Raw genomic sequence first — 25692 nt, 5'->3', positions numbered from 1 at the left:
CAATGTAATTAATTTCTGTATAGTGCACATCACTGTTACTAGTATGTTCTGCTTGCAGTACTTCAGGTTAGCAATATGGTGACAGTGTAGTATGTTCTGCATAGAAGAACAAGCGTTAGATGAATGATGTCAATGTCTGCCTCCTATTAAAATTAAAATAAACACTAGGTTCAATCCGTTTCTTGACGGATAGAAATCTTCTGTCTGTACAGACCATGATATGTGGTGAGCTGTATTGTACAATCTAATGACAGAATCTGCTTTGTTCTGCACTTATACCAAGAAGCCAGAAATAAAACACACCAAATGGATTCCGTATATAGAAAATCTTATATAATGTACCAGAATGTAACCCGTCATGTTTTATAGACTATCAACCAGTCGATGTCAAGAGTACTGTTCAGAGGTTGCTCCACAGGTTCCAAACGTGTTGTGGTAAAATGTGTATGTGTTTTTTCTGAGGCCTGGAAGATTTTCCTGATTTCATGATCTGGTCAGGTAATACTCTGGATCCTATTCGTAGGCTAGGTTCCAACGTTAACTTTTTTTCTCCCTGGCCCATTTGGGCCAGTTGGCCAAAAATCTACTAGCGTGAACAGAATACCTACTGGCCTGGACATGGTGTAGTTTCTAAATGCATTGGGTTCATGCAGGGCCTATACTATAGGTTGGCATGCTTTCTCTCAGTATGCAGCTACTGTATTAATAGGCTGTATCTGGTTCAATGTATTTTAAAAGCTGTTTAATATAGCAATATGTCCTTACTCTATTCTTTAGAATTGTGTTATATTAATTACATTAATTTGTTTCTAAAGCATGTAATTGTGAGATTTTTAAAAATATATTTAGAGTACAAGTCAAAAGTTTGGACACACCTACTCATTCAAGGGTTTTTCTTTATTTTTTTACTATTTTCTATGAAATAACATATATGGGATCGTGTAGTAACCCAAAAAAGTGTTAAACAAATCAAAATATATTTTATATTTGAGAATCTTCAAAGTAGCCACCCTCTGCCTTGATGACAGCTTTTAGTCATTTAGCAAAGCAACTTACAGTTAGTGCATCCATCTTACGATGGCTAGGTGAGACAAACACACATCAGTCATAGCAGCCTGAGTACATTTCTTCCTTAAAGTAGTCAGTGCTTGTAAGAAAAGACAAGCGTGAGGATTTGGTGGAAAGAAGTTGCTGTAGGATTCATCAAGATACTCTATCAAGTTTTTTAAGTGCAACGAAATACTCTTGAAATTGTCGCAAAGAAGTGTATTGATTTGTCCAGCAAAGCACCGCCGTAGAACTTTTTCAAACTTTACGATTCTAACGGTCTTCTGTCCATCCTATTTGGTCTGTAGTTTATGCATACATAGTGATGTACATCCACTGTAAGAAAAAGGAAGAAAAAAAACAACAGTGAGATTTGACTAACACGTTCATTAGTCATATAAAATATAAACAATGAAATTCCATCTTAACACATTGCTAAAGTTTTTCTGGATAACTGCATCTCAGACAGTGTATTTCAGGTTCTTACACTACGTGACCAAAAGTATGTGGACACCTGTTTTGTCGAACATCTCATTCCAAAATCACGGGCATTAATATGAAGTTGGTCCCCCCACTTTGCTGCTATAACAGCCTCCACTCTTATGGGAAGGATTTTTATATGGGGTGGCAGGTAGCCGAATGGATAGAGCATTGGGCCAGTAACCGAAAGGGTGCTAAATCAAATCCCCGAGCTGACAAGGTAAAAATCTGTCGTTCTACCCCTGAACAAGGCAGTTAACCCACTGTTCCTAGGCCGTCATTGTAAATAATAATTTGTTCATAACTGACTTGCCTAGTTAAATAAAGTTTAAAGGTCAGGGTTCTGTAAATAAAGGTTAAGGTCAGTTGAGGTCAGGGCTCTGTGCAGGCCAGTCAAGTTCTTCCACACTGACAAACCATTTCTGTATGGAACTCGCTTTGTGCAAGTGGGAATTGTCATGCTGAAACAGGAAAGGGCCTTCCCCAAATTGTTGCCACAAAGTTGGAAGCACAGAATTGTCTAGAATGTCATTGTAATCTGTAGCATTAAGATTTCCCTTCACTGGGACCTAGACTGAACCATAAAAAACAGCACCAGAGCATTATTTCCTCCTCCACCAAACTTTACAGTTGGCACTATGCACTGGGGCAGGAAGAGTTCTACTGGCATCCGCCAAACACCGATTCATCCATCGGACTTGCTAGATGCATTGCATTGCTTGCTTGCTGTTTGGGGTTTTAGGCTGGGTTTTTGTTTAAAAACTTTGTGTCATCTGCTGATGTAAAAAGGGCTTTATAAATAAATGTGATTGATTGAAGTGTGATTTATCACTCCAGAAAACACATTTCCAATGGCGACGAGCTTAACACCACTCCAGCCGACGCCTGGTATAGCGCATGGTGATGTTAGGCTTGTGTGCGGCTCCTCGGCCATGGAAACCCATTTCATGAAGCTCCCAACAAACAGTTCTTGTGCTGATGTTGCAACTTAGGACAGACTATTTTTACACGCTACGCGCTTCAGTACTCGGCGGTCCCGTTCTATGAGCTTGTGCGGCCTCGTGGCTGAGCCATTGTTGCTCCTAGACGTTTCCACTTTACAATAACAACAGTTGACCGGGGAAGCTCAAGCAGGGCAGAAATTTGACAAACTGACTTGATGAAAAGGTGGCGTCCTATAATGGTGCCACGTTGAGAGTCACTGAGCTCTTCAGTACGGGGCCATTCTACTGCCAATGTTTGTCTATAGAGATTTTATGGCTGTTTGCTCAATTGTATACACCTGTCAGCAACGGGTGTGGCTGAAATCGCTTAGTCCATTATTTTGAAGGGATGTCCACATACTTTTCTGTGTATATACAGTACCAGTCAAAAGTTTGGACACCTACTGTACTCATTTAAAGGGTTTTTCTTTATTTTAACTATTTTCTACATTGTAGAATAATAATGAAGACATCACAACTATGAAATAACACATATGGAATCACGTAGTGGCCAAGAAAGTGTTAAACAAATCAATATATCATTTATATTTCAGATTCTTCAAATAGCCACCCTTTTTTTTGTCTTGATGACAGTTTTGCACTATCTCGCATCTCTCAGATAAGAGTATGCTGCTTTGCACACACATGTGACCTTTGGTTAAGGCAGCGTTTTATGTTGTTTTACAATCAATCATCGGAAGGTTAGCTGCGATTTAGACCAATGGAAGCAAGGCTTTAGGGCTTGTGTTCCAGCCCAGCACAAACACACCTGATGCAAAATGTTCAGACGATTATGGTCTTCAGTCTGGACCCTGATTAACTGTATCAGGTGTGTTTACTGCAGGGCTGGAGTGAAAGCCTGCACACCTAACACTGCAGGGTCAGAGTTGAAAGTCCCTGGTGCATTATTAACAGTTTATTACCTCATTGTCTCGAAGAGATATGGCCCCTCCCTCGTTGAGTTGTCTGAATATTTCTGTTGAAAGGGGCATGAATTACACTATTTGCAATTTCGGGAAATAATACAAAGGCCATGGCTTCAAACACTCATCTTGCAAACTAACTAGGGATGATCCTGTGAGCGCCATGAAAGCCTAACTGTACACGGTCAATAGAATGCCACTGATGGAAAATGTAAAATCCCAGTGAAATAAAAACGGGTCCCCTTTTTATTTAAGCTGTGGACTTACTGGCCATGCGGTCCACGCGTAGAACGAGGCTGATGAAACTCTCCAGGCTGATGTTACCAGAAGATCCACCGTAGCGCAGAGCAATGAGGTTCAGCAGACTGTCACTCAGCCTGACCCCTGTGGAGGACACCCAACACTTTTATACCACAGTTATTTCACAGGTATTAAGATGTCGGCCCTGAGGAGGGTGCGTGTCTTGACGGTTCCTGCTCAACTTTGCTTTTTTTGTGGCTATTCTTACATTAATTACTCATTGTTTTTGGCTCAGAATGTTTGTGCAATAATTTCCTAGGAACTAAAAAGTGCTCTGGATCATGAATCGGAAGCTACACACTTTTATCTCTTATCTCTATATTACATTCGCTCCATTGTTTCCCGCACATGGGCTTACCTGCTGGTGACGAAGAAGAGGGGGATCCCAAGCTAGAAAGACTGGCTACATGTCCTCCTCTTCCTAGCATCCTGATGGCTAATGTCTAATCGCTGGGGGACTCCAAGCTAGGATGTAAACAGTGGCTACACGACCTCCTCTTCCTAGCATCCTGATGGTTAATGTCTAATCGCTGGGGGACTCCAAGCTAGGATGTAAACAGTGGCTACACGACCTCCTCTTCCTAGCATCCTGATGGCTAATGTCTAATCGCTGGGGGACTCCAAGCTAGGATGTAAACAGTGGCTACACGACCTCCTCTTCCTAGCATCCTGATGGCTAATGTCTAATCTCTGAGGGACTCCAAGCTAGGCTAAAAAGACGGGCTACACGACCTCCTCTTCCTAGTATCCTGATGGCTAATGTCTAATCGCTGGGGGACTCCAAGCTAGGCTAAAAAGATGCAGAGCCATCCAGGAAGACTCTCGCTGCTTCGAACAACCAGGGTCTTTCTATCACCGAGGCTGACGTGAAGAAAACTCGCAAAAGAGTGAATACTCACAAAGCCTCCGGCCCAAAAGGCATCCCTGGCCGCGTCCTCAGAGTGTGTGTTGACCACTTGGCGGGTGTCTTCTCGGACACCTTCAACCTGTTCCTGTCCCAGGCTGTATTCCCCACCTTGCTTCAAGGAGACCACCATCGTCCCAGTGCCCAAGAAAAACAAGGTGCCCAATGACTATAACCCTGTTGCGCTCACCCCAGTCCTAATGAAGTGCTTTGAGAGGCTGGTAATGGCCTACATCAAAGCCAGCGTGCCAGGCACACTGGACCCACTCCAATTTGCCTACCGCTCCAACAAATCCACAGAAGATACCATGTCCATCGCTATTCACGCGGCTGTAACACATCTGGACAAGAGAAACACCTACGTGAGAAAGCTGTTCATTGACTATAGTTCAGCATTCAACACTCTTTCTACCTCCAAACGCGACACGAAGCTCAGAGCCAGGGGTCTGGACAACACCCAATGTAACTGGATCCTGGATTTCATGATGGGCAGACAACAGGCTGCGAGGATTGGAAGAAACACCTCCTCCACACTGACTCTCCCTGTTCACCCACTGTGTGGCATTGCACGACACAAACTCCATCATCAAGTTTGCTGACGACACCACGGTTGTAGGCCTGATAACCAACAGCGACAAGTCAGCCTATAGGTAGGAGGTAAGTGAACTGGCATTGTGGTGCCAGGACAACAACCTCTCCCTCAATGTCAGAAAAAGTAAATGAGTTGATTGTTGACTTCAGGAAGCAGAGGAGGGAACATGCACATCAACGGGACTGAAGTAGAGAATCAGAAGTTTTATGTTCCTCGTCGTCCACATCACTGAGGACTTGACATAAACCAATAACACCACCACTCTTGTCAAGAGGGCGCAACAGAGTCGCTACTTCCTAAGGCTGCTGTAGATATGTGGCCACCTTAGCTTCTCTCCAAATTCAACCGCTGCAGGACTGACCACCTGCTAGACTGACCGCTGCAGGACTGACCACCTGCTAGACTGACCGCTGCAGGACTGACCACCTGCTAGACTGACCGCTGCAGGACTGACCACCTGCTAGACTGACCGCTGCAGGACTGACCACCTGCTAGACTGACCGCTGCAGGACTGACCACCTGCTAGACTGACCGCTGCAGGACTGACCACCTGCTAGACTGACCGCTGCAGGACTGACCACCTGCTAGACTGACCGCTGCAGGACTGACCACCTGCTAGACTGACCGCTGCAGGACTGGCCACCTGCTAGACTGACCGCTGCAGGACTGACCACCTGCTAGACTGACCGCTGCAGGACTGACCACCTGCTAGACTTACCGCTGCAGGACTGACCACCTGCTAGACTGACCGCTGCAGGACTGACCACCTGCTAGACTGACCGCTGCAGGACTGACCACCTGCTCTGATTCTAACAGTAACAGGACTGACCACCTGCTCTGATTCTAACAGTAACAGGACTGACCATCTGCTATGATTCTAACAGTAACAGGACTGACCATCTGCTATGATTCTAACAGTAACAGGACTGACCATCTGCTATGATTCTAACAGTAACAGGACTGACCACCTGCTATGATTCTAACAGTAACAGGACTGACCATCTGCTCTGATTCTAACAGTAACAGGACTGACCATCTGCTCTGATTCTAACAGTAACAGGACTGACCACCTGCTCTGATTCTAACAGTAACAGGACTGACCATCTGCTATGATTCTAACAGTAACAGGACTGACCATCTGCTATGATTCTAACAGTAACAGGACTGACCATCTGCTATGATTCTAACAGTAACAGGACTGACCACCTGCTATGATTCTAACAGTAACAGGACTGACTATCTGCTCTGATTCTAACAGTAACAGGACTGACCATCTGCTCTGATTCTAACAGTAACAGGACTGACCATCTGCTATGATTCTAACAGTAACAGGACTGACCATCTGCTATGATTCTAACAGGACTGACCATCTGCTCTGATTCTAACAGTAACAGGACTGACCATCTGCTATGATTCTAACAGTAACAGGACTGACCATCTGCTATGATTCTGACAGTAACAGGACTGACCACCTGCTATGATTCTAACAGTAACAGGACTGACCATCTGCTATGATTCTAACAATAACAGGACTGACCATCTGCTATGATTCTAACAGGACTGACCATCTGCTCTGATTCTAACAGTAACAGGACTGACCATCTGCTCTGATTCTAACAGTAACAGGACTGACCATCTGCTATGATTCTAACAGGACTGACCATCTGCTATGATTCTAACAGGACTGACCATCTGCTATGATTCTAACAGTAACAGGACTGACCACCTGCTATGATTCTAACAGTAACAGGACTGACCATCTGCTCTGATTCTAACAGTAACAGGACTGACCATCTGCTCTGATTCTAACAGGACTGACCATCTGCTATGATTCTAACAGGACTGACCATCTGCTATGATTCTAACAGTAACAGGACTGACCACCTGCTATGATTCTAACAGTAACAGGACTGACCATCTGCTCTGATTCTAACAGTAACAGGACTGACCATCTGCTCTGATTCTAACAGGACTGACCATCTGCTATGATTCTAACAGGACTGACCATCTGCTATGATTCTAACAGTAACAGGACTGACCACCTGCTATGATTCTAACAGTAACAGGACTGACCATCTGCTATGATTCTAACAGTAACAGGACTGACCATCTGCTCTGATTCTAACAGTAACAGGACTGACCATCTGCTCTGATTCTAACAGTAACAGGACTGACCATCTGCTATGATTCTAACAGTAACAGGACTGACCATCTGCTATGATTCTAACAGGACTGACCATCTGCTCTGATTCTAACAGTAACAGGACTGACCATCTGCTATGATTCTAACAGTAACAGGACTGACCATCTGCTATGATTCTAACAGTAACAGGACTGACCACCTGCTATGATTCTAACAGTAACAGGACTGACCATCTGCTCTGATTCTAACAGTAACAGGACTGACCATCTGCTATGATTCTAACAGTAACAGGACTGACCATCTGCTATGATTCTAACAGGACTGACCATCTGCTCTGATTCTAACAGTAACTGGACTGACCACCTGCTCTGATTCTAACAGTAACAGGACTAACCACCTGCTCTGATTCTAACAGTAACAGGACTGACCATCTGCTATGATTCTAACAGTAACAGGACTGACCATCTGCTATGATTCTAACAGTAACAGGACTGACCATCTGCTATGATTCTAACAGTAACAGGACTGACCACCTGCTATGATTCTAACAGTAACAGGACTGACTATCTGCTCTGATTCTAACAGTAACAGGACTGACCATCTGCTCTGATTCTAACAGTAACAGGACTGACCACCTGCTCTGATTCTAACAGTAACAGGACTGACCATCTGCTATGATTCTAACAGTAACAGGACTGACCATCTGCTATGATTCTAACAGTAACAGGACTGACCATCTGCTATGATTCTAACAGTAACAGGACTGACCACCTGCTATGATTCTAACAGTAACAGGACTGACTATCTGCTCTGATTCTAACAGTAACAGGACTGACCATCTGCTCTGATTCTAACAGTAACAGGACTGACCATCTGCTATGATTCTAACAGTAACAGGACTGACCATCTGCTATGATTCTAACAGGACTGACCATCTGCTCTGATTCTAACAGTAACAGGACTGACCATCTGCTATGATTCTAACAGTAACAGGACTGACCATCTGCTATGATTCTGACAGTAACAGGACTGACCACCTGCTATGATTCTAACAGTAACAGGACTGACCATCTGCTATGATTCTAACAATAACAGGACTGACCATCTGCTATGATTCTAACAGGACTGACCATCTGCTCTGATTCTAACAGTAACAGGACTGACCATCTGCTCTGATTCTAACAGTAACAGGACTGACCATCTGCTATGATTCTAACAGGACTGACCATCTGCTATGATTCTAACAGGACTGACCATCTGCTATGATTCTAACAGTAACAGGACTGACCACCTGCTATGATTCTAACAGTAACAGGACTGACCATCTGCTCTGATTCTAACAGTAACAGGACTGACCATCTGCTCTGATTCTAACAGGACTGACCATCTGCTATGATTCTAACAGGACTGACCATCTGCTATGATTCTAACAGTAACAGGACTGACCACCTGCTATGATTCTAACAGTAACAGGACTGACCATCTGCTCTGATTCTAACAGTAACAGGACTGACCATCTGCTCTGATTCTAACAGGACTGACCATCTGCTATGATTCTAACAGGACTGACCATCTGCTATGATTCTAACAGTAACAGGACTGACCACCTGCTATGATTCTAACAGTAACAGGACTGACCATCTGCTATGATTCTAACAGTAACAGGACTGACCATCTGCTATGATTCTAACAGGACTGACCATCTGCTCTGATTCTAACAGTAACAGGACTGACCATCTGCTATGATTCTAACAGTAACAGGACTGACCATCTGCTATGATTCTAACAGTAACAGGACTGACCATCCGCTATGATTCTAACAGGACTGACCATCTGCTCTGATTCTAACAGTAACAGGACTGACCATCTGCTATGATTCTAACAGTAACAGGACTGACCATCTGCTATGATTCTAACAGTAACAGGACTGACCACCTGCTATGATTCTAACAGTAACAGGACTGACCATCTGCTCTGATTCTAACAGTAACAGGACTGACCATCTGCTATGATTCTAACAGTAACAGGACTGACCATCTGCTATGATTCTAACAGGACTGACCATCTGCTCTGATTCTAACAGTAACAGGACTGACCATCTGCTATGATTCTAACAGTAACAGGACTGACCATCTGCTATGATTCTAACAGGACTGACCATCTGCTCTGATTCTAACAGTAACAGGACTGACCATCTGCTATGATTCTAACAGTAACAGGACTGACCATCTGCTATGATTCTAACAGGACTGACCATCTGCTCTGATTCTAACAGTAACAGGACTGACCATCTGCTATGATTCTAACAGTAACAGGACTGACCACCTGCTATGATTCTAACAGTAACAGGACTGACCATCTGCTCTGATTCTAACAGTAACAGGACTGACCATCTGCTATGATTCTAACAGTAACAGGACTGACCATCTGCTATGATTCTAACAGGACTGACCATCTGCTCTGATTCTAACAGTAACAGGACTGACCATCTGCTATGATTCTAACAGTAACAGGACTGACCATCTGCTATGATTCTAACAGGACTGACCATCTGCTCTGATTCTAACAGTAACAGGACTGACCATCTGCTCTGATTCTAACAGTAACAGGACTGACCATCTGCTATGATTCTAACAGTAACAGGACTGACCATCTGCTATGATTCTAACAGTAACAGGACTGACCATCTGCTATGATTCTAACAGGACTGACCATCTGCTCTGATTCTAACAGTAACAGGACTGACCATCTGCTATGATTCTAACAGTAACAGGACTGACCATCTGCTATTATTCTAACAGTAACAGGACTGACCATCTGCTATGATTCTAACAGTAACAGGACTGACCATCTGCTATGATTCTAACAGGACTGACCATCTGCTCTGATTCTAACAGTAACAGGACTGACCATCTGCTATGATTCTAACAGTAACAGGACTGACCATCTGCTATTATTCTAACAGTAACAGGACTGACCATCTGCTATGATTCTCTGCACCGTAGAACACGCGCGCACACACACACACACACACACACATCACACGCTACACACACATTACAACTGCTGCGACCAGACTCATTATGATTGCTAAATAGTGCACAGTTTAAACACTTTCCCCCCAATTCTTCCTTCCCCAAACCATGTGTAAATATTGGACTACAAATTGTGCCTTCCCGTATTGTACTTATGCTAAACTGTTTATTCTATTCTACTGTCATTTACTTTATGTTGGTTTTCTTATCTTTTCTTATTTCTTATTATTGTTGCATTGTCCAGAAGGAACCTGCAACTAAGCATTTCGTTGGACGGTGTATACCATGTGTATCCCATATACATGCGACTAATAAAAAACTTTAAACTATTGAGCATCAAACAGACTGCTGTTTAGTCGTAATGGCAGAGGTTACTTTAATCCATCTGCTCATCCTAATTTGACAGTCCTAACTCTTCAATCATGCGTTGATGTCAGTCGGAGAACGCTAGTTAGGTGATCAGATGTTTACATTAGTCCCTGTAAGCAGGTACGGTTATCTAAGGTCAGTGGCAGGCCCTGTTTGTTGGTCTAGCCAAAGGTTACCTGAAGCCATGATTGCGTTCCTCAGTTGACTCAATGACAACATTCCGGAACGGTTCACATCTGAACGTAAGAAGATGTCCTGGAAAATATAAGAAAATATGAATATTTTCAGGTAATTTGTATTCTGGAAAAATTTGAACTAGTAATTAGTTGTTTAATAACCTTTTACCACACTTGCTAATTGATTTACCTTGTACACGGTAACTTTTCTCCATAGATGTAGAAATTCAGCACTGTTCAGTTTTCCAGTGATTGATGTCTGGAGAAGGAAAGGTTAAGGAAATCTACAAAGGCAAAATATAAAAAGTCTGTACATTTTGCCCTGTAATGGGCTAAAGCCATATGTTTAGTTATGTGGTCTGTTTTATGTTTTTTTTTTTTTTTTTTTTTTTTTTTATTATCCCCTTTTCTCCCCAATTTTCGTGGTATCCAATCGCTAGTAATTACTATCTTGTCTCATCGCTACAACTCCCGTACGGGATCGGGAGAGACGAAGGTCGAAAGCCATGCGTCCTCCGAAGCACAACCCAACCAAGCCGCACTGCTTCTTTAACACAGCGCGCCTCCAACCCGGAAGCCAGCCGCACCAATGTGTCGGAGGAAACACCGTGCACCTGGCCCCCTTGGTTAGCGTGCACTGCGCCCAGCCCGCCACAGGAGTCGCTGGAGCGCGATGAGACAAGGAAATCCCTACCGGCCAAACCCTCCCTAGCCCGGACGACGCTGGCCCAATTGTGCGTCGCCCCATGGACCTCCCGGTCGCGGCCGGCTGCGACAGAGCCTGGGGGCGAACCCAGAGACTCTGGTGGCGCAGTTAGCACTGCGATGCAGTGCCCTAGACCACTGCGCCACCCGGGAGGCGGTCTGTTTTATGTTAGTTCCACCAACTGCAGTGCCTTGCTAAAGTGTTCATCCCTCTTGGCATTTTTCCTATTTTGTTGCATTACAACCTGTAATTTAAATGGATTTTAATTTGGATTTCATGTAATGGACAAACACAAAATAGTCCAAATTGGTGAAGTGAAATTTAAAAATGACTTGTTTCAAAAAAGTATCGAAAATAAAAAACGGAAAAGTGGTGCGTGCATATGTATTCACCCATTTTGCTATGAAGCCCCTAAATAAGATCTGGTACAACCAATTACCTTCAGAAGTCACATAATTAGTTAGATTGCACACAGGTGGACTTTATTTAAGTGTCACATGATATGTCACATGATCTCAGTATATATACACCTGCTCTGAAAGGCCCCAGAGTCTGAAACACCACTAAGCAAGGGGCATCACCAAGCAAGCAGCACCATGAAGACCAAGGAGCTCTCCAAGCAGGTCAGGGAGAAAGTTGTGGAGAAGTACAGATCAGGGTTGGGTTATAAAAAAATATCAGAAACTTTGAACATCCCAGGGAGCACCATTAAATCCATTTTTTTTGTATTGAAAGAATATGTCACCACAACAAACCTGCCAAGAGAGGGCCGCCGACCAACACTCACGGACCAGGCAAGGAGGGGATTAATCAGAGACAACAAAGAGACCAAAGATAACCCTGAAGGAGTTGGAAAGCTCCACAGCGGAGATTGGAGTATCTGTCCATAGGAACACTAAGCCGTACAATCCACAGAGCTGGGCTTTACAGAAGAGTGGCCAGAAAAAAAACATTGCTTAAAGAAAAAAATGAGCAAACACGTTTGGTGTTCGCCAAAATGCATTTGAGAGACTCCCCAAACATATGGAAGAAGGTACTCTTGTCACATGAGGCTAAAATGTAGCTTTTTGGCCATCGAGGGAAAGGCTATGTCTACGCAAACCCAACACCTCTCATCACCCCGAGAACACCATCCCCACAGTGAAGCATGGTGGTGGCAGCATCATGCTGTGGGGATGTTTTTCATCAGCAGGGACTGGGAAACTGGTCACAATTGAATGAATGATGGATGGTGCTAAATACAGGGAAATTCTTGAGGGAAACCTCAGTCTTCCAGAGATTGAGACTGGGATGGTGGTTCACTCTCCAGAAGGACAATGACCCTAAGCATACTGCTAAAGCAACACTCGAGTGGTTTAATGGGAAAAATGTAAATGTCTTGGAATGGCCTTGTCAAAGCACAGACCTCAATCCAATTGAGAATCTGTGGTATGAATTTGAAGATTGCTGTGCACCCATCCAACTTGAAGGAGCTGGAGCAGTTTTGCCTTGAAGAATGGGCCAAAATTCCAGTGGCTAGATGTGCCAAGCTTATAAAGACATACCCCAAGAGACTTGCAGATGTAATTGCTGCAAAAGGTGTCTCTACAAAGTATTGACTTTGGGGGGGTGAATAGTTATGCATGCTCAAGTTCTGTTTTTTTGTCTTATTTCTTGTTTGTTTCACAATAAAAATGATTTTGCATCTTCAAAGTGGCAGGCATGTTGTGTAAATGAAATGATACAAACTTCCCAAAAAAATCTATTTTAATTCCAGGTTGTAAGGAAACAAAATAGGAAAATTGCCAAGGGGGTGAATACTTTCGCAAGCCACTGTATGAATAGTTTTATTGGATGAGCCTTGACTAGAATACAGTATAAACATATGAAGTGGGTAAAACAGTATGTAAACATTATTAAAGTGTGCAGTGTTCATTGACTATGTACATAGGGCAGCAGTCTCTAAGGTGCAGGGTAGAGTACCAGCTGGTAGCTGACATGCACTGTCAACTGTGGGAACTTATATAGACAGGTGTGTGCCGTTCCAAATCATGTAAAATCAATTGAATTTACCACAGGTGGACTCCAATCAAGTTGTAGAAACATCTCAAGGATGTTCAATGGAAACAGGATGCACCTTAGCTCAATTTTGAGTCTCATAGCAAAGGGTCTGAATACTTATGGAAATAGGTTTTTATTTTATAATTTATTTTTTTTAATAGCAAAAATTACTAAGAATGTGTTTTTGCTTTGTCATGATGGGGTATTGTGAGTAGATTGCTGAGGAAATGTTTTTTTTTATAAATGTTTGAATAAGGCTGTAACGTAACAAAATATGTACAAATATATTTATATTCTGGACTCTGACTCTTAATTAATTCCTTTATGTTTTGAGGTCCGCGTGTATTGTTGTGTAATGTTAGGTATTACTGCACTGTTGGAGCCAGGAACATAAGCATTTAGTTAGGTATTACTGCACTGTTGGAGCCAGGAACATAAGCATTTAGTTAGGTATTACTGCACTGTTGGAGCCAGGAACATAAGCATTTAGTTAGCTTTACTGCACTGTTGGAGCCAGGAACATAAGCATTTAGTTAGCTTTACTGCACTGTTGGAGCGAGGAACATAAGCATTTAGTTAGCTTTACTGCACTGTTGGAGCCAGGAACATAAGCATTTAGTTAGCTTTACTGCACTGTTGGAGCGAGGAACATAAGCATGTAGTTAGCTTTACTGCACTGTTGGAGTCAGGAACACAAGCATTTTGCGACAGACGTGATAACATCTGCAAAATCTGTATACACAACCAATCAAATTTGATTTGATAAGCAGGGCTTGGTTATAACCCTGAATGGTAGACCAACGGGTAGCTGTAGATAGATCAGCTCTCCAGTAGGAGGTGCTGTAGACAGATCAACTCTCCAGTAGGAGGTGCTGTAGATAGATCAACTCTCCAGTAGGAGGTGCTGTAGATAGATCAACTCTCCAGTAGGAGGTGCTGTAGTTAGATCAACTCTCCAGTAGGAAGTGCTGTAGATAGATCAACTCTCCAGTAGGAGGTGCTGTAGATAGATCAACTCTCCAGTAGGAGGTGCTGTAATTAGATCAACTCTCCAGTAGGAGGTGCTGTAGACAGATCAACTCTCTAGTAGGAGGTGCTATAGACAGATCAACTCTCCAGTAGGAGGTGCTGTAGATAGATCAACTCTCCAGTAGGAGGTGCTGTAGATAGATCAACTCTCCAGTAGGAGGTGCTGTAGTTAGATCAACTCTCCAGTAGGAGGTGCTGTAGACAGATCAACTCTCCAGTAGGAGGTGCTATAGACAGATCAACTCTCCAGTAGGAGGTGCTGTAGATACATCAACTCTCCAGTAGGAGGTGCTGTAGATACATCAACTCTCCAGTAGGAGGTGCTGTAGGTACATCAACTCTCCAGTACGGTTCTGTAGAGAGATCAACTCTCCAGTACGGTGCTGTAGAGAGATCAACTCTCCAGTAGGAGGTGCTGTAGACAGATCAACTCTCCAGTAGGAGGTGCTGTAGATAGATCAACTCTCCATTAGGAGGTCCTGCCCAGCCTATTGTTTTTTTGTAATAGTGGATATTACGTTGAAGATCTGACGTTTTTTTTTTTATGAAAACAAATTCAAAATATTGTATACAAGGTTTGTCTATGTTGAAATTTGGTTACCATGATGACACAATCCTATGGAAATTTGACCCTCAAAATAACAGTGCAACTGACTTTTTAAAAATCCAAAGTATTTTCCACATAGATTCCACGTCACAATACATTGACAAATGATGTTGATTTATCCAGTTTGTACCCAGTGGAATGGTATTGTCTCTTACCTGTCCACTGTGTCTGCATTGAGACCAGATTTCCTGGTCCCTCCCTGTACACTAATTATTGGACTAATATTCTTTCCAAATAATATGCAGTTATTTATTTTAAAACACATATTGATATCATAAATCAATGGTGCCACTTGTCAATTATTTAAGAAGGCGGGATTATTATGATTTTAAATGGTTTCACTGTCCAGATCCGTCTACATTTGAAGGATATCCAGACACCTCCGGAGGTGGTGAGGAAGATCTGATCACTGTCAGATCCCAGTGTGTCTTTTGATAGTATATACCTGTCTACAAATGTGGGCACAATCAGGATGTAGAAACAATCAGGACAAAGGGTGCATGTTAGCACCAGCTATAAACAGGGCCTAAGGGTCATTGCAAAAAACTCCTACATTCATTCACAGATTTTACTGCTACATGGGAATTTTGAACAATGTACTCTTGTAAAGTACTGTTCGAGGTGTTTCACGACAGAAAACATCATGGGAGACTGTCACTAAGCTCATGAAGGATACATCCATTAATGCCACCATGCTGCGACAGGACTCCAAGCTGAAGCCTTGTGTTTTCTTTGTATTTCCTGTATAACATGGGAAAAAGGTGGTACATTAGAAAACAAATCCTACAGATACCACCAAGCAACACATTGCTCATCAAACACCCACCGTATCCTTGTGTGTGATTCTGATCTCATCACAACTATTGTATGTCTGTTCAAACTCCTGCTTCTGGTCACAAATGACTGGGAATCTCCATGGTGATTGATTTTCTCTCTACATACCTTGGAGGAGAGTTTCATTTAGAATCCTCTGAAGCTGTTCAGCGTCCACCTCCTCAAACTTTTCAGTGAAAATAAAACGAATGTTATTGATTTTATATATATATAAATTATATATATATATATATATATATATATATATATATATATATATATATATATATATATAATTTAACAATTGTTAAAAAGTAGTAATATTCTCAAATGCTATCATTTTTATTAGTTTACGTGTTTTATTTTCACATTGTCTTATTTTGTGTTCAAATGAAAAATATTGGGAACTTGCCTGATCAGAATATTGCCGAAACAGAGTTTGTTTGTTGTCCATATCTGCTCTATTGTGGGTAGGCATGGGCTAAAAAAATGAAATATAAGATATTAAAAAAGAAGACAATATTAGAAGATAAATAGAAATACACGGGTCACCTTAAATACCTTGGGGATTCCCTCAATATCTACATGTGTGGGATGAAATAAGGTTTTCCTTAAATACCTTGGGGATTCCCTCAATATCTACATATGTGGGATGAAATAAGGTTTTCCTTAAATACCTTGGGGATTCCCTCAATATCTACATGTGTGGGATGAAATAAGGTTTTCCTTAAATACCTTGGGGATTCCCTCAATATCTACATATGTGGGATAAAATAAGGTTTTCCTTAAATACCTTTGTGATTTCCACAGTATCCTGGTCAATTGAATTTTCACTGAGGAAAAAAATGAACACTGTTTTGTTTCTGTTAGGAATACATAAATCATAGTGAACCCAGGAAAACAGAAATCATAGTGAACCCAGGAAAACAGAAATCATAGTGAACCCAGGAAGACATAAATCATAGTGAACCCAGGAAAACAGAAATCATAGTGAACCCAGGAAAACAGAAATCATAGTGAACCCAGGAAAACATAAATCATAGTGAACCTAAGGCCAGGATCCAATCTCGTCGCGGGTTGTTGATAATGCAGATTTTTAAAGGCAAAGTTACAGCGTTCGCAGAGATTGCATTCACAGTAAAACATTGCAGATATTTGCTCAATTGAAAATGACCTTTGGTGCATTGTTTACAGGCACAAACGGATTGAATCCCGGTCATAATGTTTGCTATGATCACTGACTGTAAAAACAAAAAAATGTGACATTAATTAAGGGTATAGTTCACCCAAGTTACAAAATTCCATATTGTTTTCCCTGAAAGCAATTGTAACGGATGTGAAATGGCTAGCTAGTTAGCGGGTACGCGCTAGTAGCGTTTCAATCAGTTACGTCACTTGCTCTGAAACCTAGATGTAGTGTTGCCCCTTGCTCTGCAAGGGCCGCGGCCTTTGTGGCGCGATGGGTAACGACGCTTCGTGGGCGACCGTTGTTGATGTGTGCAGAAGGTCCCTGGTTCGCGCACGTGTCGGGGCGAGGGGACGGTTTAAAGTTATACTGTTACATTGATGCTGTTGACCCGGATCACTGGTTGCTGCGGAAAAGGAGGAGGTTGAAAGGGGGGTGAGTGTAACGGATGTGAAATGGCTAGCTAGTTAGCGGGTACGCGCTAGTAGCGTTTCAATCAGTTACGTCACTTGCTCTGAAACCTAGATGTAGTGTTGCCCCTTGCTCTGCAAGGGCCGTGGCTTTTGTGGAGCGATGGGTAACGACGCTTCGTGGGTGTCAGTTGTTGATGTGTGCAGAGGGTCCCTGGTTCGCGCCCGTGTCGGGGCGAGGGGACGTACTAAAGTAATACTGTTACACAATCAATAGATAAGCTAGGACCGCAATCCATGCTTTGGATATATTTTTCACGCTTTATGTTCAAATCATCTTAAACTAACTTTATTTGTAAGGAAACCAATATGAAATGGTGTAACTTGGATAAACAACCCCTTTTATTATGAATGTGGGGGGAGCTGTGCTTACTGGATGTGGGTCTCTGCCTTGGAGAGGATGGACAGGATGAAGGAGGCGGTTTCATTTGGGTTGAAGGCTGATGGCACGATCAGGTATTCACCAGGTTTCAGCCTGCAGAACAGCACCACTGTCCGAGCGTTCAGGTACTTCTTCGATTGGGCGACAGGCACATTGTTGCTGAAGAAGACGGCAGGAAACTTCCCCCTCTGTCCTTTGAACTGAGATCACAATCATAAAATGTTTTACATAAGACTGCAGATCATTTCCAATTCAAATCTGGACCTTGAAACCAGTTCTACCACATGTGATGATCCATTATATTGGCCAGATAGTCTAGTGGCCGCTCTAACTTTTATAACGTTATTTGTGAAATGTATTTTTAGAAGTGACTTACTTGGGCAGGCACCTGTTAGAAAGTAAAACAAAGACATTAAACTGCAGGAACAATAGCATACCTGGGCCAGTTGAATGTATTGTTCTGGGATATCAACCTACATGTTGGTTCACAAATGGGCATATTTGCATTGAGAACTGCACAGTGCCAACATACGTAAGAGGACCTTACAAAGAGATCTCCCGTTTTACTTACTCTACTGACGTGACAGTTTATGGCACAATAACAGTGCTACCTGTAACAAAGTCCTCAGAGGAAGCACGTAGCTTTGCTTCAATCTCTACATGTTTTTGGGGGGATAAAGATGAGATAAACTACAGTATATAACATAGCAAAAGGCACCAAAGAAGAGCACTGACCTCGAAGATGTTGATGCCGATGTGGAGAATTTTGACCAGGCGTCTGTTTCTCTTGTCAGGCTTCTGCATCAGAGATACCAACATATTGTTGTCCCCCTGTGTCTCAGAGCAGTCCCTGTCTAATCTCTCAATCTTCACCCGATACTGGGGATTTGTCCAGAAACTGTCTGGGAGACAAAAAAATATGGACATGTTGACGGTAAATTCTGGTAAATTTATAGTCATCAACTGCAAATAATTCCTTGTTGAAAGCAAAACCTTTCAATCAAGATGTAATTTACCTGGGAAATTCATGCAACCACCAGCAGTGGTTCCTGCAACCCATCTGCCATCATGTAAGGAGTGTGTCCAAAGACCTTTAGAGTTGCCGTCAAGAAAATCAGGGCACATACAGCAGATAGTCACATCTGTGAAGTGCCTACAGAAGTCTTCCATTGTCATCCTGAGAAGACAACCAAAATTGTGAATTGGTTCTGGTATTGAAATATCAGTATAAATGTGTACTGACACTGTACGTGTTAATCGCTTACAACAAAATATAGAAAACATTTCTGCATTATATATGGTTTACCAGAATTCCCCATCCTCTTTCACTGACAGACACATCTTCCGATCGTCAGGACTCACTGTTTGCCACATGGATGACCTGATTGAAGGACAAACATCATGTCAATAGTTTGGATGCGGTAAGGCCACTGGTTAGTTAGTGGTAGTACTCCAGAGACTAGGTGGCCGAGAGACAAAAATGTAAAAGCTTTAACGCTCTGGCTGCTTGTGAGTGACTTCCGAATACACTGTATAAAAAATAAAAAATAAAGGGTAAGGGAGATTAGCTGACATTTCATAAAACGACCTGTCGAAGACAATGGGTGTGATGACATCGCAGTCACTCTGAGCTAAAGCCATGTCACTTTCAGTACCAAAATCATTTGGGTTTGTGGATCATTATCACGTCAAGATATTCATGATTGAACGGTGATGTTGACAGTGTTATAACTAATGTTATGTCCATTTCAGTTTTTTTTATTTATAACACTGAAGATATCAATACAAAAGTGCCTTTTCAATAAAGTGTAATAGAATCAGAATTATTGGCCACAACATGTACATACTGAGGATTCATGAGGTAGTAACCTGGAATGCATTTCAATTAATTTCTTAAGAGTTCATTTGTGGAATTTCTTTCCTTCTTAATGCATTTGAGCCAATCAGTTGTGTTGTGACAAAGTAGGGGTGTTATACAGAAGATAGCCCTGTTTGGTAAAAGACCAAGTCCATATTATCGCAAGAACAGCTCAAATAAGTAAAGAGAAACAACAGTCCATCATTAATTTAAGACATGAGGTCAGTCAATACGGAAAATGTCAAGAACTTTGAAAGTTTCTTCAAGTGCAGTCGCAAAAACCACCAAGCGCTGTGATGAAACTTGCTCTCATGAGGACCTCCACAGGAAATGAAGACCCAGAGTTACCTCTGCTGCAGAGGATACGTTCATACGTTCATACCAGCCTCAGAAATTGCAGCCCAAATAAATGCTTCACAGAGTTCAGACACAACTCAACATCAACAGTTCAGAGGAGACTGGGAATCAGGCCTTCATGGTCAAACTGCTGCAAAGAAACTACTACTAAAGTACACCAATAAGAATAAGGGACTTTCTTGAGCCAAAAAACACAAGCAATGGACATTAGACGGTGGAAATTTGTCTTTAGTCCAAATTAGAGATTTTTGGCTCCAACCACCGTGTCTTTGTAAGACACAGAGTAGGTGAACGGATGATCTCCGCATGTGTATTTCCCCATGTAAAACATGGAAGAGGAGGCGTTATGGTGTTGGGGTGCTTTGCTGTTGACGATGTCTGTGATTTATTTAGAATTCTATGTACACTTAACCAGCATGGCTACCACAGCATTCTGCAGTGATACGCCATCCCATCTGTTTTGCGCTTAGTGGGACTATCATTTGTTTTTCAACAGGACAATGACCCAATACACCTCCAGGCTGTGTAAGGGCTATTCTACCAAGAACGAGAGTGATAGAGTGCTGCATCAGATGACCTGGCCTCCACAGTCACCCAACTTCAACCCAATTGAAATGGTTTGGGATGAGTTGGACCGCAGAGTGAAGGAAAAGCAGCCAACAAGTGCTCAGCATATGTGGGAACTCCTTCAAGATTGTTGGAAAAGCATTCCAGGTGAAGCTGGTTGAGAGAATGCCAAGAGTGTGCAAAGCTGTCATCAAGGCAAAGGGTGTCTATTTGAAGAATCTCAAATATAAAATATATGTTTGATTAGATTTTGTTACTACATGATTCCATATCTGTTATTTGAGTGTGTTGATGTCTTCACTATTGTTTTACAATGTATAAAATAGTATAAATAAAATAAAAACCTTGAATGAGTAGGTGTTGTAAAACTTTTGACCGGTAGTGTATATATAAACAAAGTATGTAGACTATACTGTTGATACAGCAAAACAGAACAATTGCACTTAATAGCACCCTATTAGAAGGAGAAGCACTGAGACGGCTCAGAAAATTCAGGTCCGTCACAATACTGAGGAAGAATCTAAGAAACAAAGTTATCTATTGTGAATAGCTCGTTCATACTTATCGCTCCAGCCTCCCTTCCACTCTCCCCGGCCCCAGGGGTTGAAGAGGCGGATCAGATTCACTGGCCTGCCTTTGCTCATGATCTGTGGAAGAAACCAGAATGAACACCAGCTGTAATCTCAGAGCAGGAAATGAATCTGGGTCCCCGATGGGACAAACCAGCATCTTGACCATTAGACCAAGAGGAATTCCATAGCGGACCGAATGCTGGCACTAATTTAGAAGTCTCAGGCAAGGCTGCCTCATCACAAGACCACGAGACCAACTCAAGTTCGCTACACAGGGATAGGGTAAATTGTTCATGGCAGAATTATACCACACTTCCTCTCCCATTTCCCTCCAGGTGGAACTAAAGTAAATAGTTGGCTCTATTCTGACAAAGCAAACAATGTTTTTTCTTGGCAATAAAGGAAAGAGAGCATATGGCCAAAATATATCAGCTCCAAAGCATTTCTCTCAGATTGTTAGTTCCATACAGCACCTGTTTAACTCCTGTGACGGTGTAGGCATGACCCCTCACTAATCCGTTGGGTGTCACCGTGTTCGCTGATGTTTCCTACAGAACAATAGACACAGGTTATTATAGGTATTATAAAGTGAAGTAATTGGACCGTAACAGAACAAAGGTTTCAGTCACAAAATAGGACACGATATGAACACAACCTTCATGTCTTGTTACGAGATATTAAAGGACAAGTCTTGACTTCAGCTACGCTCAATAACTCATATCCTCATATATCTTGACATCGGTGCATGATTCATGGTAACTTATCATATATCTTGACATCGGTGCATGATTCATGGTAATTTATCATATATCTTGACATCGGTGCATGATTCATGGTAATTTATCATATATCTTGACATCGGTGCATGATTCATGGTAATTTATCATATATCTTGACATCGGTGCATGATTCATGGTAATTTATCATATATCTTGACATCGGTGCATGATTCATGGTAATTTATCATATATCTTGACATCGGTGCATGATAACTTATCACAACATTTCTGCTCTACAACCTGGTTTGTTTGAAGGCTCATCATGGTGTTTCAGGGGGTGGTAGTGCTGCTCACCTCTTGAGGTGTGTTACACCCCATCAGAGACTTGGATTGGACAGCTCTGAACAGGAGGTCCCACAGAGTTGATGGAGCGTCGGTGAGCTTGAATGTGATGTGAACCCCTCCAGTGAAGTCCATCATAGCCTCTGCAGGGGTCCCTAAATTCATGTCTGCGTAGGAGCCACACACCCTGCCAGAAGAAGACAGGTCATTAAGACCTACATCGAGGAGGTGTTAAACTGTTTTATAACCAACTGATGGTGGCTCACATACTTGGCATAGGCTTTCTCCAGCAAGGCGGGCCAAAACTCATTGGGAGTTTTTGAATGAACGAAAACGAGCCTGCCGTCAACTGTTGGTAGCTTGTCATCGATCACAACGTCCACCCACTTCCCAAACCTCCAGAACTGAAAGATAGGAGGAGAGGACAATGATTCCTACAGAGACTATTCTCTACATGGCTAGAGGAAGGCGTAGCCTAAATATAGAGAGTCATTCATGGTAATTGAATTGTTCTCAATACCACTGAGAACCTTTTCAATACATTAATAATCCTTTAAGAATGACAGTTATTGCAATAGGTCAACGCATTTCTCACAAAGATAATGTACTGAGCCTGAGGTAATTTACCCTGAAGTGGAATATTCCACAGTAATCCTCTTTAAAGCTTTGCTTTAGGGGTACTACTTGTTCCAGGATGTCCTTCTGGAACGTCAAAGCCCCAATGGAAGCAAGAAACCAGCAATCTCCTAAAAAATGACAAGTTTATGAAGATCATGACATTTGTAATGCAAAGGGCATGGTGTGGTGGGAGCATGGTGTGGTGGGAGCATGGTGTGGTGGGGGGCATGGTGGGGGCATGGTGTGGTGGGAGCATGGTGTGGTGGGGGGCATGGTGGGGGCATGGTGTGGTGGGGGCATGGTGTGGTGGGGGGCATGGTGGGGGCATGGTGTGGTGGGGGCATGGTGTAGTGGGGGGAATGGTGGGGGCATGGTGTGGTTGGGGCATGGTGTGGTAGGGGGCATGGTTGGGGCATGGTGTGGTGGGGGCATGGTGTGGTGTGGTAGGGGGCATGGTGGGGGCATGGTGTGGTGGGGGCATGGTGTGGTAGTGGGCATGGTGGGGGCATGGTGTGGTCGCTTTCTTACAACCAAATCCACTTACCAACCATTCCTTGCCCAAAGTCAAACCTTGAAAGTCCATCAAGAATAAAATCTGGATACTGTACCATTTTCTGTAAGAGTGAATGCACACATTACACCTACTATTAATGTTTATCATTTCTATTCATAATTACACATTAAAATCAGTTAATACTCTGTGTTGTAATGTGTGCAGATCTGGGTGATGTCATACCGCTGGTCTCAACCACACCACTCTGCTCATGTCATCAGGGGAAAGGAGACCATCACCAATGGAGTTATGGTCTGGGGGGAACATCTCATCGATGTACCTCACTCCCCTGGCCAAACAGTATTGCGTCAGCTGCTGGAAGTCTTGGTTGCTGTGTTTCTCTGGGTTGGTAAGACTCCCAACACCCTCTTTCTTGTGGCGCTCCTGCATTATACTCATACACACACCGGGAGGAGGCATTGTTGTACTGTATGCAGGATCTGTTACCAGGGTGAAATGAAGAAATACTCCAAATTCATAGGTGCAGCGTAAATGTAAATCACATTATTAAGTGTTGATGACAATTAACAATATAACAGCTATTCAAAACAACGATGCAACACTATTAAAAAGTACATCCTTCAGCATATCGTAGGATCCCTAGTTTATGCAACACTATTAAAAAGGACATCCTTCAGCATATCGTAGGATCCCTAGTTTATGCAACACTATTAAAAAGGACATCCTTCAGCATATCGTAGGATCCCTAGTTTATGCAACACTATTAAAAAGGACATCCTTCAGCATATCGTAGGATCCCTAGTTTATGCAACACTATTAAAAAGGACATCCTTCAGCATATCGTAGGATCCCTAGTTTATGCAACACTATTAAAAAGGACATCCTTCAGCATATCGTAGGATCCCTAGTTTATGCAACACTATTGAAAAGGACATCCTTCAGCATATCGTAGGATCCCTAGTTTATGCAACACTATTAAAAAGGACATCCTTCAGCATATCGTAGGATCCCTAGTTTATGCAACACTATTAAAAAGGACATCCTTCAGCATATCGTAGGATCCCTAGTTTATGCAACACTATTAAAAAGGACATCCTTCAGCATATCGTAGGATCCCTAGTTTTGCAAAAGTGTCTTTCCAGAATTTGCTTCATATTTTTTCAATATCTTAATCACGCAATAAATATTAACATCCAAATCAAAAACGCAATGGAAAGTGATAAAACATGGTAGCACATTTAGAAAATATATAAAGCTGGGTGCAGCAAGTTCACCGTTGTAATTAAAAGTCCAGGACTCCTGGACTCCAGGAACACACTAAAAATGGTTTCAGGGAAGTCAATGTTGAAAATTGACAAATTACATCTGACAACCATTAAATGTTGGCTATTTCATTTTGGCTTTGACTCTTGATTCCAAATGTTACCCACATGATCCTCTATCATACTAACTAGGTAATGTTACCCACATTATCCTTTATCACGCTATCTAGATTAAGTAAATTTGGTCTTTAATCAATTACAATTGACTCAATAATTGCAAATGGAAACATGATCACGTCTGATGCATAACAAAGCAGTAGTGAGATATACTACGGTATGGAAAATCTTACTCCACCAGGGACATAAGCTATCAGAGTTGGTTAAAGTTTCTTACCTCAGAATATCACTATTTTAACCAGGATTTTCATCTTCTGTAAACCAATTCAAGTAATAGTCTTCTTATATACTTGATTGCTGCCGTATTGCACTGTACAGCAGGCTCTGACGTAATGTGTGGACAGGCACCACCCACAGTACACACACACACATTGCTTTTGCTGTGAGCCGTGTCCCTTATCACCACAGCTTGCCATTGGTTAGGCTATTCTAATGGAAAATCTTGTGTAATTATGGAATCTCAGAGTTAAATGCCATTGTCTCTAATCAGTATTCTCTGGACGTGAACATACTGAAGACCA

General features: G+C 42.3%; 1 protein-coding gene across 1 annotated transcript; it reads right to left on the bottom strand.

The window, feature by feature from the left end:
* Window positions 1–1011: 1011 nt before the first annotated feature.
* LOC120022989 (calpain-1 catalytic subunit-like) lies at window positions 1012–25489 on the bottom strand. The gene is made up of 22 exons (XM_038966940.1): window positions 25389–25489; window positions 23955–24211; window positions 23763–23832; window positions 23228–23346; window positions 22871–23004; window positions 22613–22787; window positions 22013–22087; window positions 21529–21614; window positions 19492–19566; window positions 19202–19362; window positions 18921–19087; window positions 18562–18573; window positions 18177–18385; window positions 16941–16980; window positions 16560–16628; window positions 16277–16334; window positions 16011–16075; window positions 11143–11211; window positions 10953–11031; window positions 3701–3817; window positions 3434–3486; window positions 1012–1383 (listed from the first exon to the last, which is right to left on the bottom strand). The coding sequence occupies exons 2-22, from the start codon at window positions 24189–24191 to the stop codon at window positions 1357–1359; spliced, it is 2097 nt and encodes a 698-aa protein (XP_038822868.1). The 5' UTR covers window positions 24192–24211; window positions 25389–25489; the 3' UTR covers window positions 1012–1356.
* Between the last annotated feature and the right edge of the window lie 203 nt (window positions 25490–25692).

The sequence above is a fragment of the Salvelinus namaycush genome, chromosome 28 (genome assembly GCF_016432855.1).
Source record: "Salvelinus namaycush isolate Seneca chromosome 28, SaNama_1.0, whole genome shotgun sequence".
Classification (NCBI taxonomy): Eukaryota; Metazoa; Chordata; class Actinopteri; order Salmoniformes; family Salmonidae; genus Salvelinus; species Salvelinus namaycush.
Note: the sequence above shows the minus strand (reverse complement) of the source record. Positions and strands in the feature narration are given on the sequence as shown.

Bases quoted from the DNA above. Each gene is read 5' to 3' on its own strand.
- LOC120022989 (XM_038966940.1), bottom strand. From the start codon at position 24,191: ATGCCTCCTCCCGGTGTGTGTATGAGTATAATGCAGGAGCGCCACAAG. The intron at 19,088-19,201 runs GTAAATTACATC...TTTGTCTCCCAG, and splicing joins TGGTTGCATGAATTTCCCAG to ACAGTTTCTGGACAAATCCC. The intron at 11,212-16,010 runs GTATCCTTCATG...TTCCTTCTCCAG, and splicing joins GCATGGTGGCATTAATGGAT to ACATCAATCACTGGAAAACT.